At 40.6% G+C, this 22,753-nt stretch overlaps 2 protein-coding genes across 3 annotated transcripts; both read left to right on the forward strand.

Annotated features, from left to right (window-relative positions):
* The first annotated feature begins 3,721 nt into the window (after nt 1–3,721).
* On the forward strand, nt 3,722–8,945 carry LOC136626993 (leukotriene B4 receptor 1-like). Its single transcript, XM_066601946.1, has 2 exons — nt 3,722–3,780; nt 7,480–8,945. Exons 1-2 carry the CDS (start codon nt 3,769–3,771, stop codon nt 8,560–8,562), a joined length of 1,095 nt encoding a protein of 364 aa, XP_066458043.1. The 5' UTR covers nt 3,722–3,768; the 3' UTR covers nt 8,563–8,945.
* A 569-nt stretch (nt 8,946–9,514) lies between these two features.
* Nucleotides 9,515–21,060, forward strand: LOC136626994 (leukotriene B4 receptor 1-like). 2 transcript variants are annotated; one of them, XM_066601949.1, is made up of 2 exons: nt 9,515–9,533; nt 18,950–21,060. In XM_066601949.1, exon 2 carries the CDS (start codon nt 18,974–18,976, stop codon nt 19,940–19,942), a length of 969 nt encoding a protein of 322 aa, XP_066458046.1. In that variant the 5' UTR covers nt 9,515–9,533; nt 18,950–18,973; the 3' UTR covers nt 19,943–21,060. The 2 variants fall into 2 exon arrangements, with proteins under 2 accessions (XP_066458046.1, XP_066458044.1); XM_066601947.1 differs by lacking the exon at nt 9,515–9,533 and adding an exon at nt 17,847–17,950.
* The last annotated feature ends 1,693 nt before the right edge of the window (nt 21,061–22,753 follow it).

Below are 22,753 nucleotides of genomic sequence, written 5' to 3' on the forward strand. Positions count from 1 at the left end.
CTACAACAGGTTCCGAGGTAAGGCCCCAATCTCCCAACCAGGTGGAACCCTCTCTCTATCAGGGGAATTCTACTTTTAAGAGCATGTGCAAGGATGTGATTGACTTCATGTCTCTGATGACTCATCATTCATGTGCAAGCTGCTTGCAGTATTCAGGGAATAAGCCTGGGAGTAACCAACTTGCACTCAAGTCCTGGGGCCAAGTAGAGTGCCAATGTCCTGAACCATAATCTATGCAATCCTATAGATGAGAAGGAGTAGTGGCTGGGAAGATCTATAGCACACATTTTAAATACATGGCTTATGGACTGAATCTGGCCTGCCACCTCATTTTATATGGCGAGCTGTCTGTGCAGCGGCTTAACAGGCACTTCACTCACCCAGCCTAAAGCTCTGGTCCAGCGGCGGCAGTGCAGAGTCTGTGACTGCTGACCTTTTCACCCTAGTGTTTGCTTACCCTCTTCACCCCGGTGTCTGCATACGCCTTCCTGTATACAGCGCAGACACTGAGGAGAGAGATCAGCAGTCACAGACTGAGAAGCGACTGTTGCTGGACCAGAGCTGCAGGCTGAGTGAGAGTAATGCCTATAGTGAGGCTGGCCAGCCAGAGTGCAATAGGGGGCTCGCTATTACTACTGGGCCTACTATGGAGGTTACATATTACTACTGGGGGCAATATAGGAGACACGATTACTGATGGACTCACCATGAGGGGTACTATTAATGCTGTAACTAGAGATGAGCGAACCTACTCGGCCACGCCCCTTTTTCGCCCGAGCGCCGCGATTTTCGAGTACTTCCGTACTCGGGTGAAAAGATTCGGGGGGCGCCGTGGGTGAGTGGGGGGTTGCAGCGGGGAGTGAGGGGGGGAGGGAGAGAGGGCTCCCCCCTGTTCCCCGCTGCTACCCCCTGCTCCGCCACGCCTCCCTCCGCCCCCAGCGTCCCCCGAATCTTTTCACCCGAGTACGGAAGTACTCGAAAATTGCAGTGCTCGATCGAGTAATTACTCGAAACGAGTATATTCGCTCATCTCTAGCTGTAACCATCAACATAGGGGGCACTTTCTGCTGGGGTCACTATAGGGGTCATTATTACTACTGGGACCACTATGAGTGGTTACAATGACTACTGTGGCTACTAATGCGGGTTACTATTATTACTGGGGTCACTTTTAGTACTGAGACCACTATAGGGGTCACTTACTATGTGAGCCACTATAGGGGTCACTATTACTACTGGGGCCAATATGAGGGATCACTATCACTACTGAGGCTACTATGGGGGACCCCATTACTACTGAGGCCACTATGCGAGTCATCCTTATTACTAAGTCACTATTACTACTGGGGCCACTATGAGGGTTTGCAATCACTACTGGAGTCACTATGGGGGTCACTATTAATGCTGGGGTCACTATTATTACTGAGGCCAGTATGAGGGGTCACTATTATTACTGAGGTCACTATGGAGGAACATATTACTACTGAGGCCACTATGCGAGTCATCCTTATTACTGGGGTCAATATTACTATGGGGCCACTATGGGGATAACTATCATTACTGGTGTCACTATGCGGGGCCCTATTACTACTGGGGTCACTATGGGAATCACTATTACTACTGGTGCCATTATAGGGGGGGCACAGTTATTACTGGGGCTTCTATGGGGGGGTCAGTTACTTCTGGGGCCACAATGGCTATGGGGTTACTATCATTACTGGGTCATTATTAGAGCACTAGTGAAATAAATTGGATTGGAAAGGGTTAATACTTTGCCTCTCTCAAGCTTTGATTTTACTATCCATATACTGTACTCAAGTAATCAATTGTAGTGAAAATCTTATAAAGGGTTAGTATTGATGTACCCATCTTTACATGGTTAATAGAGATGAGCGAACGTACTCGGATAAGCACTACTCGTCCGAGTAATGTGCCTTATCCGAGTACCGCTGTACTCGTGCTGAAAGATTCGGGAGCTGCCGCTGCTGACAGGTGAGTCGCAGCGGGGAGCGGGGCAGAGCGGGCGGGAGAGAAGGAGAGAAAGATCTCCCCTCCGTTCCTCCCCGCTCTCCCCTGCAGCTCCCGGCTCCGTGCCGGCACCCGAATCTTTCAGCACGAGTACAGCGGTACTCGGATAAGGCACATTACTCGGACGAGTAGTGCTTATCCGAGTACGTTCGCTCATCTCTAATGGTTAACACTGTCTATGTATTTAAGGACATTCCATACAGGTTACATCATGCAAATAAACCCAGCTCTGGATCTTTGGCTCCACCTGCACATGGCATCACTGCCGGAGAACAGAGCTTTCAGAGCAAGGAGGTTGAGCCCCATCCCCTCATGTGACTCTGCATCTTGGAAAAGGGCATATGCACTTAAAACAATATGAAAGCAAGTCCCTGTACTGTAGGACCCCTTCTAGCACAGGAAATGCTCAGGAAGAGGGAGAGAGCAGAGGGAATGGTATAAAAAGCTAAGAAATGCACCACAGGCAGAGAGGTGATGCAGCAGTTTTTAGAAAGACTGTGATGCAGCAGATAAAGGGAAAAGCAGCCAGTCATTTGCAGCCACTCAACCTGCCAGCCTATTAAAGTGGTGGAGACCACCACCGCCAAGGAGCATGGTAAAGATCATGAAGCAGTCTCAATTTATCCCGCAAGGGGAGTAATGCAACTAAAAGTGGTCTGACAGAAGGAAACATGTTATACTCCCATGGGCTGCCACAAATGTGAAGGACCAAGTGCTGCTGAATTGAGCATTATACTGACTGCTGCTAAGACTGATGTGTGAGCCAAAAGTTGACTACTGAAAGTTTTCTGAGGGCTGCTGTGAGAGCCTATTACCAAAAGCTTTGTACTGAGTGTAGTACGCTGAAAAGACTTTGTCGGGAGCCAAGAGTGCACTGTTGGACCATCAGCTTGGGAACCACTTGAAAAACCAACTTGGGAACCACCTGAATGATTAAGCTATATTAAGTTACGAGAAGCACCTATTTTAGTGAAGGCTTCTGTTAATTGATTGTGTGCTGAGTGTGCATAGCTTACCAGCTTCCACCTATCCAAAGCAGAAGGGAGTTGGATGCGGAATCCCAGCAGTTGTCTGTTACTGAAATCATAGTTATGGGCCTGCATATATGTTGATCGGAACTATTGAGAAGTGATTTGCTAAGTTCTAGCTAGATTGGACATATATGGTGAAGGCATGGGTTGACACATGCCCTGTTGTTGCCACTTTAAAAAATGCTATACATTGAAAATAACAGCTTGGATTCCGGAGAATGTTTAGTTGCTGCCACGTAACAGAAACCAATATGTAATGTTATGATGCAAGTTCAAGTACTCATATTCCCTAATGGAGTGCTATATACCATACCGCATAATGTACATATTATTTATGTTTCAGTGAAAATTGTTTTTCGCTGCAACAAACTGCCTTCATCTTCATCTGTCACCATCACGTTAAAACAATCCACTTGTTACATAATCCACTTGTAACATAGCCCTTCTTTAGTAATAAACTATTGCAGGCAATTTTTAAAGGATCACATATGGGTAAATAGATTTTTAGACCAGTATCTCATTATACAATCCTAATTTACACAGAAGTGTTGTGACAGGAGGAAACATGCCCGCAATATTATGTAGATGCTTTACGTAACATCCTTTCTTAGTTCTTAGCATTTGGTCAAGCATAACATAACACATTTGCGAATGGACTTATATAGTAGAACATCCCAGGACATTCCAATTTGACCAACTCCGCAGCATTATGGCTGAGACAGTAAGTAATAGACTCAGTAATATGTATATAAGAAAACAAAATAGGACACCTGACCAAGAAGGCTAACACCACAGTGTGCAGTTCTGACACTTCTCTAGATGTCTGCAATTACAGTAGGAAGCGATTCATGTGTGGACATAGAAAAGATCATGTCTAGTATTAATATCATTTCTGTGAGATTTATTTTCTAGTATGAAATATATCACATTTTCTAGTATGTAAGAAATATCATCTTATACTACAGTATGTAAGAGATTTTCTAGTATATAAGATACAATGTTGCAGGTTTACTAAGACTGTCTAATTTGTAGAAAGCATAAGGGCAGTGAAGCAGAAGAATAAGGTTGAGCGCTGATAGATTTGGTGCACTCAGCTTCCTACATTCTACCACCTATTGGGTGGTATAACTTTTGTAAAAAAATTTGTAGGGAGATTGGGGGAAAAAAGAAATTCTGCCATTTGTTTTTTAGATTTCATTTTCACGGCGTTCAGCGTGCAGAATAAATAGTGTGATAACATTATTCTCTGAGTTAACACGATTCCGGCGATACTAAGTTTATACAGTTTTGCTATTTTTGTACATTTAAAAAAAATTTTCTCCTAAAGTTTGCTTTTGTGTCGTCACTAGGGATGAGTGAGCGTACTCGGATAAGCACTACTCGCTCGAGTAATTTGCTTTATCTGAGTATCGCTGTGCTCGTCCCTGAAGATTCGGGTGCCGGCACGGAGCGGGGAGCTGCAGGGGAGAGCAGGGAGGAACGGAGGTAAGATCTTTCTCTCCCTCTCTCCCGCCCGCTCTCCCCTGCTCCCCGCTGCGACTCACCTGTCAGCCGCAGCGGCACCCGAATCTTCAGGGACGAGCACAGCGATACTCGGATAAAGCACATTACTCGAGCGAGTAGTGCTTTTCCGAATATGCTCGCTCATTCCTAGTCGTCACATTCCAAGAGCCGTATTAATCTTATTTTCCATTACCAGAGCTCTAGAAGGGCTTGTTTTTTGCGGGATGAACTCTAGTCTTTATTTATCTAATTTTTGGGAACGTAAAATTTTGATCGCTTTTTTATTCCATTTTTTTCTAGGGGCAAGATTAACAAAATCTGTAATTCTGGCATGTATTTTTATTTTTCACTGCATTCTCTGAGCAGTATAAATAATACATTAAAGTAATTCTACAGTCCAGTATGATTATGACAATAGCAAATTATAATAGGTTTTTTTCTTTTTCGCTACTTTTTCACAGTTTAAAAAAAAAAATGTTATCGCTGCATTCAAAGACCCCTAGCATTTTAATTTTTTTTATTAATGGAGCTATGAAGGGGTTTTTATTTTGCGGGATGAGATGTACTTTTTATTGGTACCATTTATTGATCTGTGTAGAATTTTGATCACTTTCTTTTCCGTTTTTTGTATGGTATAATAGGCTAAATTAGCTATTTTTGCCACGTTTTAAAATTTTTCTCCATGCTGTGCACCCTGCAGATTAACTTCTTTCCGCTCCAAGGCGTACATTTAACATCCTGCAGCATCGGGCTACGTATGAAGGCGCAATCTCTCTTAATACAGCGCGGGCATCAGCTGTTTATTAGAGTTGACACCTGCGAGCAGCAACTGCAATCGTACAGCATTACATCATACTGCAGAAGCAATCAAAGTATTGCTAGTTGTGGTCTCCCAGAGGGGCTTAAAACAAGAAGTAAAAATAAGATGAATAAAGTTTTATTTTTTGTAAAAAAAAAAAAAAGCAATAAAAGTTTGAATCACCCTCCTTTTGCCATATCTATAATAACAAAATCTAAATAATAACAGAAAAATACATATTTGGTATCGCCACATCCGTAAAAGTCTGATCTATCAAAGTAGTGCATTAATTACGCTACACGGTGAACGTAGTCTGAAAAAAAAATAAAGAACGCCAGAAATTAACTTTTTTAGTCACACAGTCTTCCAGAAAAAAATGCAATAAAAAATGATCAAAAAGTCGTATGCATTCCGAATTAGTACTATTGTAAACTAAAGGACATCCCACAAAACATGAGCCTTTGCTCAACTACATCGACAGAAAAATAAAAAAGTTATTACGCAAAGAATATGCAGCAGAAAATAATTTTTAAAAATTAAATGTCTTTGAAAATAAAAACTACAGCAAAAAAAAAAGCTATACAAGTTTGGTATCATAGTAATCGCACTGACTCATAGAATAAAGTTATCATGTCATTTTTGTTCCAGTATAAGAGCCGTAGAAACAAAACGCACTGAAAGATGGTGGAATGTCATTTTTATTTTTTATTTTACTGCACTTAGAATTTTGTATTTGTAAAAGTTTTTCAGTATATTATATGGTACACAGAGACCCATCAGAACCCTCTGATCACATTGCGGGGGTCCGATGGTGTCAGCCCTTTGCATGCTGCAGTCGCATAGACCGTGGCATGTAAAGGGTTAAACAGCAGAGATCAGAGGTTTTCTCCATTCTCTGCTATGTAAGAGCTGGTGCCCAGCTATCCTCTGACAGAGGGAGCCCCCTCCCTCTGTCAGCCGTTTACATGCTGCAGTCACATAGACTTCGGCATGTAAAGGGTTAACACAGCAGAGATTGGAGGTTTTCTTCATTCTCTCTTGTGTAAGAGCTGGTGCCTGGCTATCTTCTGACAACCAAGCAACAGCTTTTCCTGCCAGGGAGACCATCAGATGGCTTCTGACAAGCCGATGGTCTCCATGGCAACCTGTAAACTAAGCAATGCAGGAGTTTAAAAAAAGAAGCAGGAAGTTGCCAGCAGATCGGTAATATCTTCCTGCTTCTTTTTTTAAAAGTTCTGCACTGTTCTCTGTGGGACTGTGCAGGCAGAGCACAATGCCACAGCTTATGGCATTTTGCTCTGCAGGTCCCATAGTGAAACATAACCTGGAAATCTTCCGGGCTATATCACTATGGGCAGTGGATCTCATCCTGGAAAATTTCCAGGCGTGCCACTGGAGAGGTTAATGGAGACCTCCTGCCGGGAAAGTCATTTGGATGTTGCCCAAGTGTACATTAATAAATTAATGTCCAGATTCTATACCCCATTTCACATTCCAAACACCTCTACTTCCAAATTTCTTATTATGTGGAAGAGAGCTCTTCCCCTATGCTGGTGACATGAATGAAGGGGAGTTGCAGACTGGATTAATTCATTAGCTAGTTCATTTCTCTGTTTCTGAACCAGTCATGGCTCAGTTAAGCATGCCACCAACACACTGAGGGAAGGGAAGCCCCCTGTCTGTGTCGAAACAAACACAAATTTTGAGACCATGCGATAGAGTTGGGAGATCTGTGGAGTATTCGGAATGAAAGAACAATAGTAATTTTTTAGTGATTTACATTTGGGCAACAACTAACTAACGTCCCAAAACAACCCCTTTAATATCTAATAATGAAGGAATCACAGCAGAAAGCTTCATAAACTAATTCTAGAGAGCTATCACTAGTTGACCCTGTCCGTAGCCTTTGCAGTTAGTGAGAGTGGAGTATACTAGTATATAATAGCTTTAAAGATCACAATGTAATACTTATGTTGCAGAAGATTACAGATAAGTACATACTGCAAAAATGTTTCCTCATAAACCAGACCATCTGTAGTCAGAATAATGCAGAATTGTATTTAACTTAGTTTTGCTTTTGGTTGAGTTTTCCTGATGTTTGCCTTTTTTCTATAACAGAGTACAGTGATTGGCCTGACAACAATGTGCAGTGTGAATTCTACTTTTACAAACTCGAGTAAGATGACATGTTTATACTCTGGAGTATCTACCAATATCGGCATTGCTATTCTCTCAGTCTCCTTTATCATCGGATTGCCGGGTAATGCATTTGTCATCTGGACAATGTTGACACAGATGAAGAAACGGACAGTGACTTGTGTCCTCATTCTACATCTGGCCGTGGCAGACATCATTGTCCTCCTTACAGCCCCATTTTTTCTCCATGTACTTTCCACTGGCAGCTGGATATTTGGGAACATCTTTTGTAAGATGTGTTTTTACATTTGCAGTTTGACGATGTATACCAGTGTATTCCTGATCATGCTCATGAGCATCGACCGTTTTCTAGCTGTGACTCAACCCTTTACTTCTCAGAAGTTGCGAACAACACAGATTGTCCGAGTAATGATTGCATTGATATGGGTGTTAGCATCCCTGTTATCTTGCGCAATTTTCTTCTACCAAGGTGAAGCACGCTGTAACGGTCACCTACAGTGTAGACCTATGCATCCGAGTCCAAACCACATGGTTTTTCAATATACTTTCGAGATTTTGAATGGATTTGTCATACCATTCACAATCATAGTCTCCTGCTATGTCTTCATTGGCTTAAGGTTACGTACTGCGAGGTTTCCAACAAAGCAAAAGACAAGCCGTTTGATCATCATGATTATAGTAATGTTTGCCCTCTTCTGGCTTCCATACCAGATAGTGAATATGTTACAAGTGTCAGGAGAAATATTCTCGTCACCAAGTCTTACAACAGCAGCTCTACTAGCCAGGCCTAATGTTATAGCTTTTGCATTTCTTAGTAGCAGTGCTAACCCTATTTTATATGTATTTGCTGGCGGCAACTTCATTAAAACCGCTGGGGTGGGATTCATGGCCAAACTCTTTGAGGCGACTGCTTTTGAAGTGTTAAGTTTACGTAAAATCTCTCAGGCTTTGCGCCAGAGAAGTCGAACAGAGTCTGTTGAATTAGATAAGTGTGTAAAAGAAGCAGAACAAAATAAGAGTACGTTGCCTAACCAAACTGACTGATAATGAGAAAATAATTCTTAGAAGTATTTGCTTTATAAATAATCACTTAAAGAATAACTACACTTTTTTACAAAATAGGTGATTCTAAGCATTTTCAAGAGCCCTGTGCCCCCAATCTATTCCACCACCCCAAGGTGTTTTACTGCTCTCCCATTTCACTGATATGCCACCATCCCAGGGAGCTGTGAAGGAGAAGCTGTTCTATGCTTCGAATGGTTTCTCCCCTTCATAGCGCCGCTTACCTCCGGCCCTGATGCACTGTCATGGTGGTAGTGCATCAGATGTTTACTACTATATGTCACAACCTGAATAGGCTAACAAAACCTATTTTAAATATGCTTAGAATTGCCTATTCTGTGCATTAAAAAAAGTGTAGGGACTCGTTAAAGGGTATGTTCACTTTTGAAGTGAAGTTATTAAAAAAGCTAAAAATAAAGTGAGTTGTCAATAGTGTTGATTAAAGATATCCTACCATTTTGTGCATACAGTTTTTATGTAGACCCGAGTATGTTCAGGTTAAGAAAATTGTAGATAAATATATCAGTTAATTGTTTTTGCTATTAGATTGTAGACTAGGAAGATATAGCATGCTGCTAGAATAAGTAGTGAAGGGGTTAAATGTAACTATTTCTATATACCAGTGAGTGGTGCAGGGTGAGATAGAAGATAAGATAGTCCCTTAGTCCCCTTCCTTTGCATTTCTTCTCACTGACATAATAAGGGTTTCTTTGTATGTTATAGTTACACCTTAAAAGGTGTAACTTATGTTGATTATTTTAGTTATAGCCTATCATGTAATCTTATTAGTTTTGGAGGTATATACTTTTCTTGTGATGTCATTTATGATATATAAACCACATGCAACTTTGAATACATTAGAAATCATCTGATACCGCAACAGGCTGGTGTGATTTGTATCTCTCCTTAGGACCCTGTGCTTCTACACGAGATCTGAGTTTGTCTTCTCCTTGGTAAATACATCAAATTCTCCTTACAGTTTATAGCGGTGGTTATGTAGCTCACAAGAAATAAGAGAAAGATAGAGGATTTTATGCAGACAAATAAGGTAAAGTTTATCCAGAGAAGTCATACAGAGAAGTCCATTGAATTAGAAAAATGTTTAGTACAAGCAGAACCAAGGAAGAACAAAACCAACATAACAATGCAAGAATGGATACCTTCTATATGTTACCGAAAATACATAAAGAAGACAACCAAGGAAGACCAATCATCTCAGGTATTGGGACCTTAAATCCAGCCCGTAGTTGTAAACATTTTTTTTATATTCACTTATTAAAAGTAATGTTTCTATCCCCAGGACTGATATTATAATAGTGTCACCTGTGTCTTCATCCACCTCAGTGGTCCGGATGCAGAAAAATTGTTCACTAGAAACTGCAGGTAGTGCTCTGTTAACATTAGTTCTGGAATTTTGGGGATAGAAACATTTTTTGTAATTTTAAATACAAATATGTTTATAATTATGGGCTGGATTTACCTATAAACAATATTTTCATGCGACGACCACTGTGAAGGAGATAAATTCTGTCTGGGTAGAGAACATGCCCGAACATGTCAGCTGCACCTCAAGAACATCGCAAGAATCCGCTCTTTTCTCACTGTGGAGACGTTAAAAACGCTTATTGTCGCCCTCATCCACTCCCGGCTCGATTATTGCAACTCGTTGCTGATCGGCCTCCCCTGCAGCAGACTCTACCCTCTCCAGTCCATCCTGAATGCGGCAGCCAGGCTCATCTTCCTGTCCAGCCGCTACTCGGACGCCTCTGTCCTGTGCCGGTCACTGCACTGGCTGCCTGTTAAATACAGAATTCAATTCAAACTCGCTACCTTCATCCACAAAGCCCTCCACAGTACAGCGCCACCCTATATCGCCTCCCTCATCTCAATCCATCAACCAGCCCGGGCTCTCCGCTCTGCTAATGAAACCAGACTGAGCGCCCCTTTAATTCGAACTTCTCATTCCCGCCTCCAAGACTTCTCCAGAGCAGCACCGGTCCTCTGGAACGCACTACCAAAGGCTACCCGAGCAATCCAGGACTCGCAGAACTTCAGGCGTGCTCTAAAAACGCACCTCTTCAGGGAGGCATACCGCATTCCCTAAACAAACCACTCTGTACTCCGCCTGATAACATGCTCTCTGCCCTAGTGACTGCAATCCCTGCTAGCCATCATAAACCGCTCCTGCAGTCACACCGTTTCTGCCGTCACACGGCTAAATGTCTGACCATTGTCTATGTGTATAGCATCCCTCACACTCCGCCATACTGTGCACATCTCCAGCCCCTTTACCCTCTGTATCACCCCATTACTTCTAGTATGTAAGCTCGTTGGAGCAGGACCCTCACCCCTATTGTTTCCATCAACTGATTACTATATGTAACTGTGGTTCTGTAATGTTTGTATTTTGTCTTTCTGTATTCCCCCCTGTCTATGTAAGCGCTGCGGAATATGTTGGCGCTATACAAATAAAGATTATTATTATTATTATTAATATGTCCATCTATGTTGAGGATACCACTGACATTTTCTATGTTTTGCATACAGAAAGTACAATTAGTGGTCATCATCAGCATAAGAATGAATAGTTATTGATTAGGTCTGCATATTATAAACATTATTATTCTTATATCTTAAGCCTTTAAACATTAGTGTTTATAACCCAGAAAACATATATACTTTGTTTGCTATAAGGAACTGAAGATCATAGTTACAACCAAGGTTGTAAACAAAATCTCTTATGGGCTGTTCACATGACATTTTAGCCAACCGTCAAGCGTATACGTTCTAATACAAAAATAAGTGTTAAAATCTATTGCTTGTGCATCCGTAATCTATAATTGGTCAAGGTATTTTAAAAGTGCCTAGTTTTGACTGTTGGACCTCCCATATATGTATGTACATTTTTTGTGCGATAGAAAGCATAGCATGCAATATTTTTCTGTCCCATGAAAAAGTATTTATGAGAGTGTATTTACATGGAAGATTATCACGCGCAATTTCTGTGTGTTGCAAAATGCACAAGAATTGCACATGAAAACAACCCATTATTTTATAGAAGTGTCACTCCTAGAGATGAGCGAACCTACTCGGCCACGCCCCTTTTTCGCCCGAGCACCGCGATTTTCGAATACTTCTGTACTCGGGCGAAAAGATTCGTTGGGCACGTGGGTGAGTGGGGGTTGCAGCGGGGAGTGGGGGGGAGAGGGAGAGAGAGAGGGCTCCCCCCTGTTCCCCGCTGCTACCCCCTGCTCCGCCACGCCTCCCCCCGCCCCCTAGCGTCCCCCGAATCTTTTCACCCGAGTACTGAAGTACTCGAAAATCGCGGCGCTCGATCAAGTAATTACTCGAAACGAGTAGGTTCGCTCATCTCTAGTCACTCCAAAAACTATTTGGTTCTTAAATAAATGCAACTGGAAAATATAGGTGGTGGACTCACCTGGTGTGGGGGGCCTGTCTGAACGGCAGGTTCCCACATCACTTCTCAAGGTGTGCCTTCAGTAAGGAGCTACTACACGCACCAAAACCCTGTACTGTTCCAGGAGTTCAGAATGAGCGTCATCAGAATAGCCCAGGGTGCAAGACCTCGGTCGTAGAGACAATTAAAATAAAAATAATTCCCACACTGAAACAGTGTCGGAAGCTAGGTTTAAGTAAAACAGGTTGCTTGTCCAATGGGTCTCCTCAATTTTCCAAGTTAGTTCTGCAAATGTATTCCCCAAAGAAATGCTCGAAGAAGCTTTCTTTCAAAACTTTTATTCCATATACATATTGATAATGAACATAATGGATGATACTAATATGTACAAGGCATTTCAGAAGTCAGCGCCTCATTTTTCAAGTACAATAAATGGAATGAAACTAGTTACTTATTTAAATATGAAGGAGGACAGAAGCATGTTCAATTACCATGTTTCTGCCAAAAACAAGATGGCCGCCACCATTAGATCACATGATATGAGCGGAAAAAGAATGCCGCCATGGAGGATCATGTGGCTGTGGAAGAAAATGACCAACACCAGTGATTACATAAGAAAAGCCAAGGTACCGTCAGATGACGTGATGGCAGTGCTAGTGTCCTTATCAAAAGTTTATCTAAACATACCTAAAAAAATTAAATAGGGTTAAAATAAAGATTTGTCGACTGAAAAGGACTTTATAATGAAGATTAAATCAGAATGTTCTATTATAAATTATAATGATATTATAAAATAAAATGACAAGAGTGAAATATAAAAAGCACGCATATATGGGAGAATATATTAAGAACTTATTCTGAAGCGTGAATATGGTGTATGATAAATTGTTTAAAAGGAAGAGATAAAAAACCCGCTCGTAAAATATGGAAGATGATTTTAAAGCACTACTTGAAAATTAATAAATATATTTAATATATGTAAAAAAAATATGGACAATAAAATAACCTGAAAATTAATTTAAAAATATATATGTAAAAAATTAAATGTATATCTGCAATAAATAATAATTATGTGTATATAAAATAGGGTAGGAAAGGATTGAAATTTGTTCTCAAGTCTGTTTGTAAATAAGCTATTGAGACAGAAAATCTAATACATCTCTTTCTTACGACGCTTGGAGAATTCACCATATGGAATTGTTTCTATAGGAGTTATGCGCATAAGAGATGCGTTGCTATGGAGATAAACCCAAAAATGTTGAGAGACACTGTGGCACTGAAAACTATTAACAGTATTCGCATAGTGTTTATTTATCTTGATTCGGAGGGCGTTAATAGTGCGTATTTGAGGCCAAAAAGTAGCTCCAAGAGATAAATTATATTCTTGGATCCACAGTTAAGAAAATCTATTATTCTGTACTTATTGTTTTTTCCTCCAAAACAGTAGAACTGCACTTGCAATTTCTCACATCATATTTGAAAACGCCATAAAGACAACTTACCCATAGATCCAGTGGTGTCCCATGATGATTCTCCTGGTGTCTCTTAGATCTTGAGGGAGCTAATATATTCTTCAAAGTTACATTCCTCCTAAAGATCACTAGTGGTTTATTTGGAATATTCTTGGAAAGAAAGGGGTCGCCTAATAAGGTACCCCAATGCTTAGATAAAATATTACATACGATTATGCGCCTCTTCCAGAGAGTTACAAATGTGGTCCTTCTATTGTAGTCTTTAGAAGTACAGGAGTTTGAATTTGTAGGTGGTTTTCCAAATTGAGCCTTAGATATCACTGAGGTCACTAGGGTTTTAGGATAACCCTTCTGTAAAAATATCCAATTGCTTAATGAAATCCGAATCTCTGAAGCAATTTCTACTTATACTACAAAGTTAACCATAGGGAATATTCACTTTCCACAATTTCGCATGGCAGGTCTTAAAATCTAGATAACTCTTAGTATCAACTGATTTGCAATGCGTTTTTTGTGGATTTTATCATCAAAATTAAAAAGCACTAAGTCTAAAAATACCACATGATCACTACTAACATTACTTAAAATTTATTATTTTAAATAGGTGCATTTACAGGGGTGATTTTTTGGGGGCGACTGTTTAAGAATCACCCATTATTCCCTATGGAAGCAGGGGAAAAAATTACATGTAATACAGTGTAATACAATTTTTTTATTTTTACTGTTGAAACAACATGTGATTTTCATGCACATGCAGGTGTAGCGATGCGATTGTTATGCCTTACCGACGCTGGATTGGAGCCACAGGTGTAGTAGCCGTGCCAGTCACTGGAGAGTAGTCAAGATAGCCGGGAGTCGTTATCGGGAAGTCACAGTATGCAGTACAATGGGATGAGATGAAAGCAAAGTCAAATGGAAGCCAGAGGAAAGCAGCAGGAGGTATTGGCATGCAGTACAATGGGATGAGACAGAAGCGTAGTCAAATGGAAGCCAGAGGTCAGCAGCAGTATGTATCAGTACAATGGCAGAGGAGCAGGAGGAAGAGAAGCTTGATCAAGGTGGTGGAGCACAATAATCACACGCTGGATCTGAGGTATGGTCAGGCTTTTATAGGAAGTCCAGCAGGGGGAAGCCAGAACAGGGAGACAGGAAGTGGATTTAGCAGAAGCAAGGAAACATAGAACAAGGCTGGGTTTCAGCAAGGAACCAGCTAAAATCCTGGGTAGCTCAGGGAAGAGAGCTGCTGACTGAAGTGCAAGAGGTCCCAGGTTTGTGTCCTGATAGCGATGCATTTTCTTGCAAAACACACTGCAAACAATTGCAGGAGAAATTGCTGGTTTGTAAGAACAATATCGGTCCAAGTTTTTTTTGAGCGATATCGCACTCACCGGTGTAAATACAGCCAGACATATCCTTTTTTACAGTCAATAGGAAATGTATGCAAATATAAAGCTGCACATTTTCATATGTTTAACATATACATTTTTTGTTCAGAAATGGAGAAAAAAAAGGGAAAAAATTTTCAACTACAAAACCTTATTTAACAGAAAGACTCAAGAGTGGAACTAAATCCATTTTTTATGTAAAAATGGGTGCAAACATATGAAAACGCATGGCTATATGTTAAACATATATATATATATTAAAAATAAGTGCACACATGCTTAAAATTGCAACTATTTTTTTCGTTTACATCGAATGTGTGACATGGCTCAATGGCCGCGACAGGGACGCAGTATACCAGCCGCGAGGCGGAAATGGACTGGCGGTACTAGGTCAGTTCGAGCCACCTTATGACATTTTTTTGGTTGTACATTTGTTATCCCTTTGGGTTCCCCCGTCATTGATAAATGGTCATTGGGAATCTTATGTTGAAATTCCCCTAGGTGGTTTGTGTTTTCCTTGGCTATGAAATCTATTTGAGAGGGGGTTAATATATTTCAATTCCTGCTCTTAGAAGTTGCTGATTAATAATCTCTTCTGGAGAAGTTGGTCCACACTTCCTTTGGTGTTGTCATCCTGATTCAGTTAAGTAGTTGGTGTATTATTTATATATTGCAGTTACTTCTGCCATCGCCCCTGCTGCCTATAGAACCTGTTCTTTAATATTCCCTGTTTCCAAATAGGAGAAGTGCAGGTAGCTCCTAGGTTCCATAGTGGGCCTTCCATATCAGGGCGATCGCCCCACTTTAGGAATAGCTTTTTCCCTCTTCAGGCTGTTAGGACTAGATTTCCCCTTTTTGTGTTTGGGTGGTGGTTTGGGTGTTTTACTTGGGACGTACAGGCCGAATACTCATGAATGGGTGAGTGCTGCCTCTGATTGGCTGAGCGCAGGGACCAATCAGAGGCAGCTCTCAGCTGTCATTCAATAGCTAAGAGCTGCCTCTGATTGGTCAAAGTGCTCAGCCAATCAGAGGCAGCCCATTCAGCAGGCGGGGATTTTAAATCTCTGCCTGCTGAATACTACACAGAGCAGTGCAGGAGAAGAGCCGTCTGGACGCGCATGAGTCCGGCAGCTGCAGAGAGGTGAGTATACATTTGTTTTATTTTTTAAACATTTTTGGATTGATTTTCATGGAAGGGATTATATTTTAAGCCCTTCCCCGAAAATCACTGCAGCGCTTGCCGGCAGCCCATTCCTTTGAATGGAGCCGGCTGTATTGCTGGCTTCATTGAATTCAATGGGAGAACATCACTCTCCTCTGCCACAGCTGTGACAGCTGTGGCAGAGGATTTCTTCATGTCTGCAGGGAGTCCCATTTTCACTAGACACTGTGACAATGCTGTCACAGTGTCCAGTGACAATGGGACTCCCCACGGAGATGAAGAAATCCTCTGCCACAGCTGTAACAGCTGTAGCAGAGGATTGCGGTGTTCTCAGTATGTCAATGGGGCCGCCACAGCTGCCGCCAGCCCCATTGACCACAGGTGAAACCCCTGGATGTGACAGCATCCAGGGTTTCACATCCAAGGAATTCCCTGCTGCAGCTGTCACAGCCGCAGCAGGGGATAGCGGGGAACACTCTCTTTAAGCATATAAACGCTGCTAGCAGCGTTTTTTCCGCCATGACGCCCGCCTCGGTCACGCAAATTTTTGAATGCATAACTGATGCGTTTAAAAATTTGTGGGTCAAAACGCCCATGTGATTGAGGCCTCAGTGTTTCCTGGTCAAGAGTTTAAAATACCTGTCTCTGGGAAGTGCTGGCTGTGATTGCTTCTCGAGCACCGTGGTGCAGCCAATGAGAGCCAACACTCGATGAACCAATCACTGCCATTTAATCACAGTCATTCAATGCAATGGCTGTGATTAGTTCATTGAGCACTGTAGTGATTGGCTGAGCCGCGGTGCTCGAGAACCAATCACAGCCAGCGCTTCCTAGAGGCAAGGATTTTGAACCTCCAAACCAAGAAGCAAGTCTGCCGGAGCTGCGCAGGAGACATGCGGCGGAGCTGACAGCGCCTGTTAGGAGATGTATTCATTTTTTTTTGTTCATGCAGATAGGGCATCATTATAGGGTTTTTACACTAAGGCTTCCTACTGTAAAAGTTGCATCGGACTGCACGAAACACATGTTTTCATGCAATGCGATGCAACACAAAGGAAAGGTTCATAGGGAAACATGGACTACAAAACTTCACAAATCGTTTTCTCACAATGTAGCAGTCTACAAAACATTCCTCATGTGAAAAAACCCATTGGAAATTATGGGCTTTATATACATGCGATTTGTAGCATTGTCGAATCGCAAGAAAATCACACAATTTTATTGCCCGTGTGAAACTGGCCTTAAAGGGATGTTGTCTAGTAACCGTACAACCCCTTTACAAAGTAATGTAAACAGCCCCTTAGAGTCTAGAAAAATGTGTCAGCAGGTTTATGATTATAGCGTTGGGTTACTTACTGGTTTTCTTCCAGTAGTTTCCATAAAATCACAGTTTATCAGCTCAGACAAGAGCCCAGTGCTGCAATCCTCTCAATAATGTGCTCACTATGAAGCCCTTAATATTCATTAGCTGCTGGATCTCCCTGCTGTATAGTGAGAAACCTATGAATTAGCGGTGGAAAGTCGGGAGAAGCTGGCGGAGTCCCATATTGTACTGAACCTAAAAAAGTATGATTTTATATAAACAAGTGCAAGACATGCAATAGTAGTAGATATTAATGAATATCTTATAAAGGGTTAAGGTAACCATTGTTCGGTAATAAAGTATTACAAACCATCTATAAAGGAGCAGAGATGGATATATAGATTTTGGAACATTGTCGTGTTGTTTAAACCACCAGCTTACCAATCATCTCATCTACAGAAGTGTTGTGACAGCAGGAAACCTGCCTGCAATCTTATAAAGATTCTTTTTGTAAGATCCTTCTAAACCTTCGGTGCATGCATAGCAAAATACATTCATGAAAAGACTAATATCGTGGAACTAACAAGGATATCTGAATCTGACCAACTCCGCAGCATTATGGCTGAGACAGTAAGTAATAGACTCAGTAATATGTATATATGAAAACAAAATAGGACACCTTTTTTGACACTTGATGTATGGGCCTAGAAAATAGCAATTCTTGCAAGATTTATTTTATCATTTCTAATATGTAATATATTTTCTTATATGTAATATTTCAGAATATTTAGTGTATGACGTTTCTAGTATATAAGATATATTTTACAGTATTCCAGGCATGATATCTTATAGTATGGAAGACTTGATATTTTGTGGTATGTCATATATCTTTTATAATATGTAATATTTGCTGTTATATAAGGGCTATATTTTCTGTCTGTATGCTGTCTGTCTATTTCACAGACTTCACACAGATCCATTATAGCCAAAGAAGCTATTCATATGAGCTCTGTGTGAAATAAATAGTCCTACTATAGCATAAATCAAGCGCGGCTTTTTTTAACCTTTTGAGTGCATTTAATTGAGTCCTACTATAGCATGTCCTACTCTGGTCCATATCACGGATAAGAATCTGACCAATCTGGGCTTTCAATTCCCAGCCATTGTCACAAGGCTTGTTTAAAGAGTCTAACATTGACTTGCAGGAATGCTGCCTTCCAATAGGTGGCGCTGCAGATGTATTGTTCCATCTCCCTTATATATGGACAAGAATGGGGCATGCAATGTCCACTATCCCCGGAGATAGGACAAAACACAGACGAGGTGTCTGTCTGCTGTCTGATGACAGTTGTGCCGAAGATTCTCAGTCGCAACTTACATATAGCATCTAACAGAGACCTGGTTATAATATTTCTTTTGTGATTAAAATCACTTATAAACCCTTTAATGACTGCATTTTTTTTTAAATGTTCACCTTCATAAAAAACTATAATTTTTTACTTTTCTTACTTTTTTTAGTTAGCCCTGTGAGGGAATACCAAATTTGTACAGTTTTGTGTTTCATTACTTTAATATAACTCAGCTTTGCTTTTGGTTGAATTTTCCTGATGTTTGTCTTTTTTCTACTAGAATACAGTGATTGGTCTGACAACAATGTCCGGTGTGAATTCTAGTGTTACGAACCCCAATGAGACTCCATTTTTAGAGCCTGGAGTATCTTCCAATATTGGAATTGCAATTCTCTCAATCGCCTTCATCATTGGATTTCCAGGAAATGCATTTGTTATCTGGACAATTTGGACCCAAATTAAGAAACGCACAGTGACTTGTCTCCTCATTCTAAATCTGGCCATGGCAGACATCATTCTCATTCTCACAATCCCATTCTTTCTGCATCTACGTTTCACTAATAGTTGGATATTTGGGAACATCTTTTGTAAGATATGCTATTACGTTTGCTGCTTGAGCATGTATACCAGTACATACCTGATCATGTTCATGAGCATCGATCGCTTTCTAGCTTTGATCCAACCCTTCACTTTTCAGAAGTTACGAACAAAGCAGATTGTCCGAGTCTTAATTGCATTAATATGGATATCAGCATGTCTGTTTGCTAGCACAATGTTCGTCTACCGTGGTGTAATGCTTTGGAATGGTGTCCCACAATGTATGCCTCTTCATGAGAGTCGAAAACATGTAGTTTTTCATTATGTTTTTGAGACTTTGACTGGATGTGTCATACCATTCACAATCATAGTCTCCTGCTATGTCTACATTGGCTTAAGCTTACGTACTGCAAAGTTTCAAACAAGGCAGAAGATGGGCCGTTTGGTCATCATGATCATAGTAACGTTTGCCCTCTTCTGGCTTCCATACCACCTAGTGAATATGTTAATTGTGTCAGGAGAAATAATCCCATCACCAAGTCTCACAAAAGCAGCTAATAGGGCCAGGTCTAATACTGTGACCATTATATTTCTTAGTAGCAGCGCTAACCCTATTTTATATGTCTTTGCTGCTGGAAACTTCATTAAAACAGCTGGGATGGGATTCATGGCCAAACTCTTTGACGGGGCAGCTTCTGCGACGTCACGTAAAATGTCTCATGTTCTGCGCCATTAGAAAAACGCTTGGAACAAACAGAACCAAGAAGGAATATGTTGTCTAACCAAACAGGTTATTAGGAGAAAATTAGTTAGCAGGAGAAAGACAGTAGGGTGTATGACTGCAGAGAGGTTGTTTTATTCTTCATTTTAGAAGCCAAGGAGCAATTTAAAATGGTACAAAGGAGGACGTTAAGTAAAACACATGTGGTTAAGTCTGTCGACTATAAGCAGGTTGAGCCTAGAGTACTAGAAAAAAAATACAATGAAATATATCCTATATCAAAAACAGTATATGGAGCTTGGAGAAATGCAGTGTATGCTCAGTTACCATGCCTCCTAATACATTTGTGCATCTTCGGCTTTCCAAGTGCCACAAAATGAAATCTGTACCAGTTATGAGCTGATAGTCACCTTTTACTGTAATTTGCTGAATTTTTTAATGCAAGTTATAATAAATAAATTCATTGGGCCACGGGAAGACTCACTTCATTCACCTTTTAGAAAAGTAGTGAGAGCAGCGAAAAATAATTTAAAGTCACATATTAACCTATTAAAAGAAGGCAAGCGTCTAATTCTGCAACTTGTTAATTCCAGTGAACTGTTGCAATGCCATTGACAAATTCATGCAGGTTTCCTTTAACAACAATTGAATGGAGCTTACTGTATAGTTATGATTGAGCTGAGTATACTGTATAGCAGTATGCAGTTAGCTCCTAAGCTCCCCCTAGCGGCAGCTGCAGGAAACTAAATCTTCAGTAGAAAAACAAAATTCTAAGTATATTATACACTCTATGGAAAAAAGTATTTGGACACTGCAGAAAATAAGCAAATACTGAGTTTGCCGAACGGTATGCTGAAAAGGGCATTCGTATAATAAAAAGCTGCTCATTTTGTAATAACTTCAATCATCCAATCGAGCCCTTTTGGGATGAACTGAAGAGATGGGTACGACATCTCCACCCACGCCCATCCTCACAACCATCTCTTCTCGCAGCCTTGCATGAGGAATGGCGAGCTATTCCTGCTCAGACTTACAGACAACTTGTGGAAAGTATGCCTTGACATGTTACTGCTGTAATACAAGCAAAAGGGGGGCCGACACGGTACTAAATAGAAGAATGAAGCACTTCTTGCGCAAAAACATGCAGTGTCCAAATACTTTTGCCTAATATATATATATATATATATATATATATATATATATATATATACACGCACACACACACACACACACACACACATACATACACATATCTACAACCCCCCTAACAGTCACGCTGAAATTTGAAAAACCCTCCTAAAAATGTCAAATTTTAAAATGAAGAAGTTATGTCATGTAAATATATATAGTGCAGAACTGTGTCAAAAGAGCATTTTTAACCCCATAGTAACATAAATAAGTTTTGAATAAATTGTTACCCCTTTTGTATTCTAGTACTCATAACATTTTAGATTTTTGTCAGTGTAGCTGTATGAGACCTTATATTTTGTGGGATAAGTTCTAGTTTTTATAGGAACACATTTTGGGTACATATATTGTATTAAATAGCTTTTAATAATTGTTTGCTATTGGGCAATGGAAAAAAATAAACTGTTTCAATACCAAAGATGCTTAGCTTTAAAGTACTGACAGAACCAGCACTATAGCTGTATGACCAAAAGGGTAATGTCTTTTTCCTGCAAAATGAATCTAGTCTGGGGTTAACGGTAGAGGCGTTTAAGAAACGGGCAGCACAGAATTTTGAACTTATTTAGTTTTTTTAAGAAAATGATACTTAATGGTAGATATCATGGTCACTGTACTTTGAGACAACTTGTGTTGATATGATAGCCAATGTGATAACTAGCAAAAGTGCAAATCACTCTATTTACTTAAAATTACACTTTTGTGCTGATAAAGGACTCTAAAGTGCTTGCCACTAGGGGGCTCCCTTCTAATTTGCTGCCCACTGCTGGTGTCTTGTGAATTTCTTACCTATTAAAAGAGATAGCAAAACCAAACACTGGAAGTAAGTGGAGGTAGGTGATGAGTCATGCTGTCCATAGAGGTCTGCTGAGAGCAGGCAGTGACTGTTACAGCTAACTGAAAATTACAGTTTATAGATGGGAAAACGGGTGAAACATGCAATATACAGTTCATATAATGACCAAATATAGTGCTTCATCATGTACACACATGTAGCTTAGGCCAGGCTCACGCGATCGTGATTTACAGCATGCCACCCTCAAGACGCACGCAAAAGGCATTGCGTACTTGCTGCAGGACGCCCATAGCCATGTATTATTTTGTGTATAGGCGAGTAATGTGTGCCACGATAGAACATGGTTACATTTTTCTTGCAGACTTATTTCACGTAAGTCGTGTGAGCAGCAACATGCTGATAAAGCCCATTTCCTGTTTCGTTACAGAGGTTCCGGAACCTTTTTAATCACCATATCTTTTTCCAACTATCATTGAATTCATGTGCATATCTAACATTTTCCACCACAAATGTAAAAAGGTTCTGTGTTAGCCTGATTGCAGCATTAACTTCTAGCAATATGTAATCATAAGTAATGTAATATAAAGTTTATAAAGCATTGATGGTATTTAAATGTATTCAATTTTCCTTGTTCTTTTCGAATAAATCTAAAAACCGAAGTAACTTTGGGTCCAAAGGACAACTTCTTTCAGCCACAATCATACTGCATGGGGAAGTCATGGAGAGATTCCCCCTAAATCAGTAAGTGTTATGCAGCACCCCAGAGGGGTGATCCTGGGCACCTGGCTAATGTGAAGAGTTGGGAGGGTGAAGTGCTGACATGTCACGGTGGCACTTACCATGCT

The sequence above is a fragment of the Eleutherodactylus coqui genome, chromosome 5 (genome assembly GCF_035609145.1).
Source record: "Eleutherodactylus coqui strain aEleCoq1 chromosome 5, aEleCoq1.hap1, whole genome shotgun sequence".
NCBI lineage: Eukaryota > Metazoa > Chordata > Amphibia > Anura > Eleutherodactylidae > Eleutherodactylus > Eleutherodactylus coqui.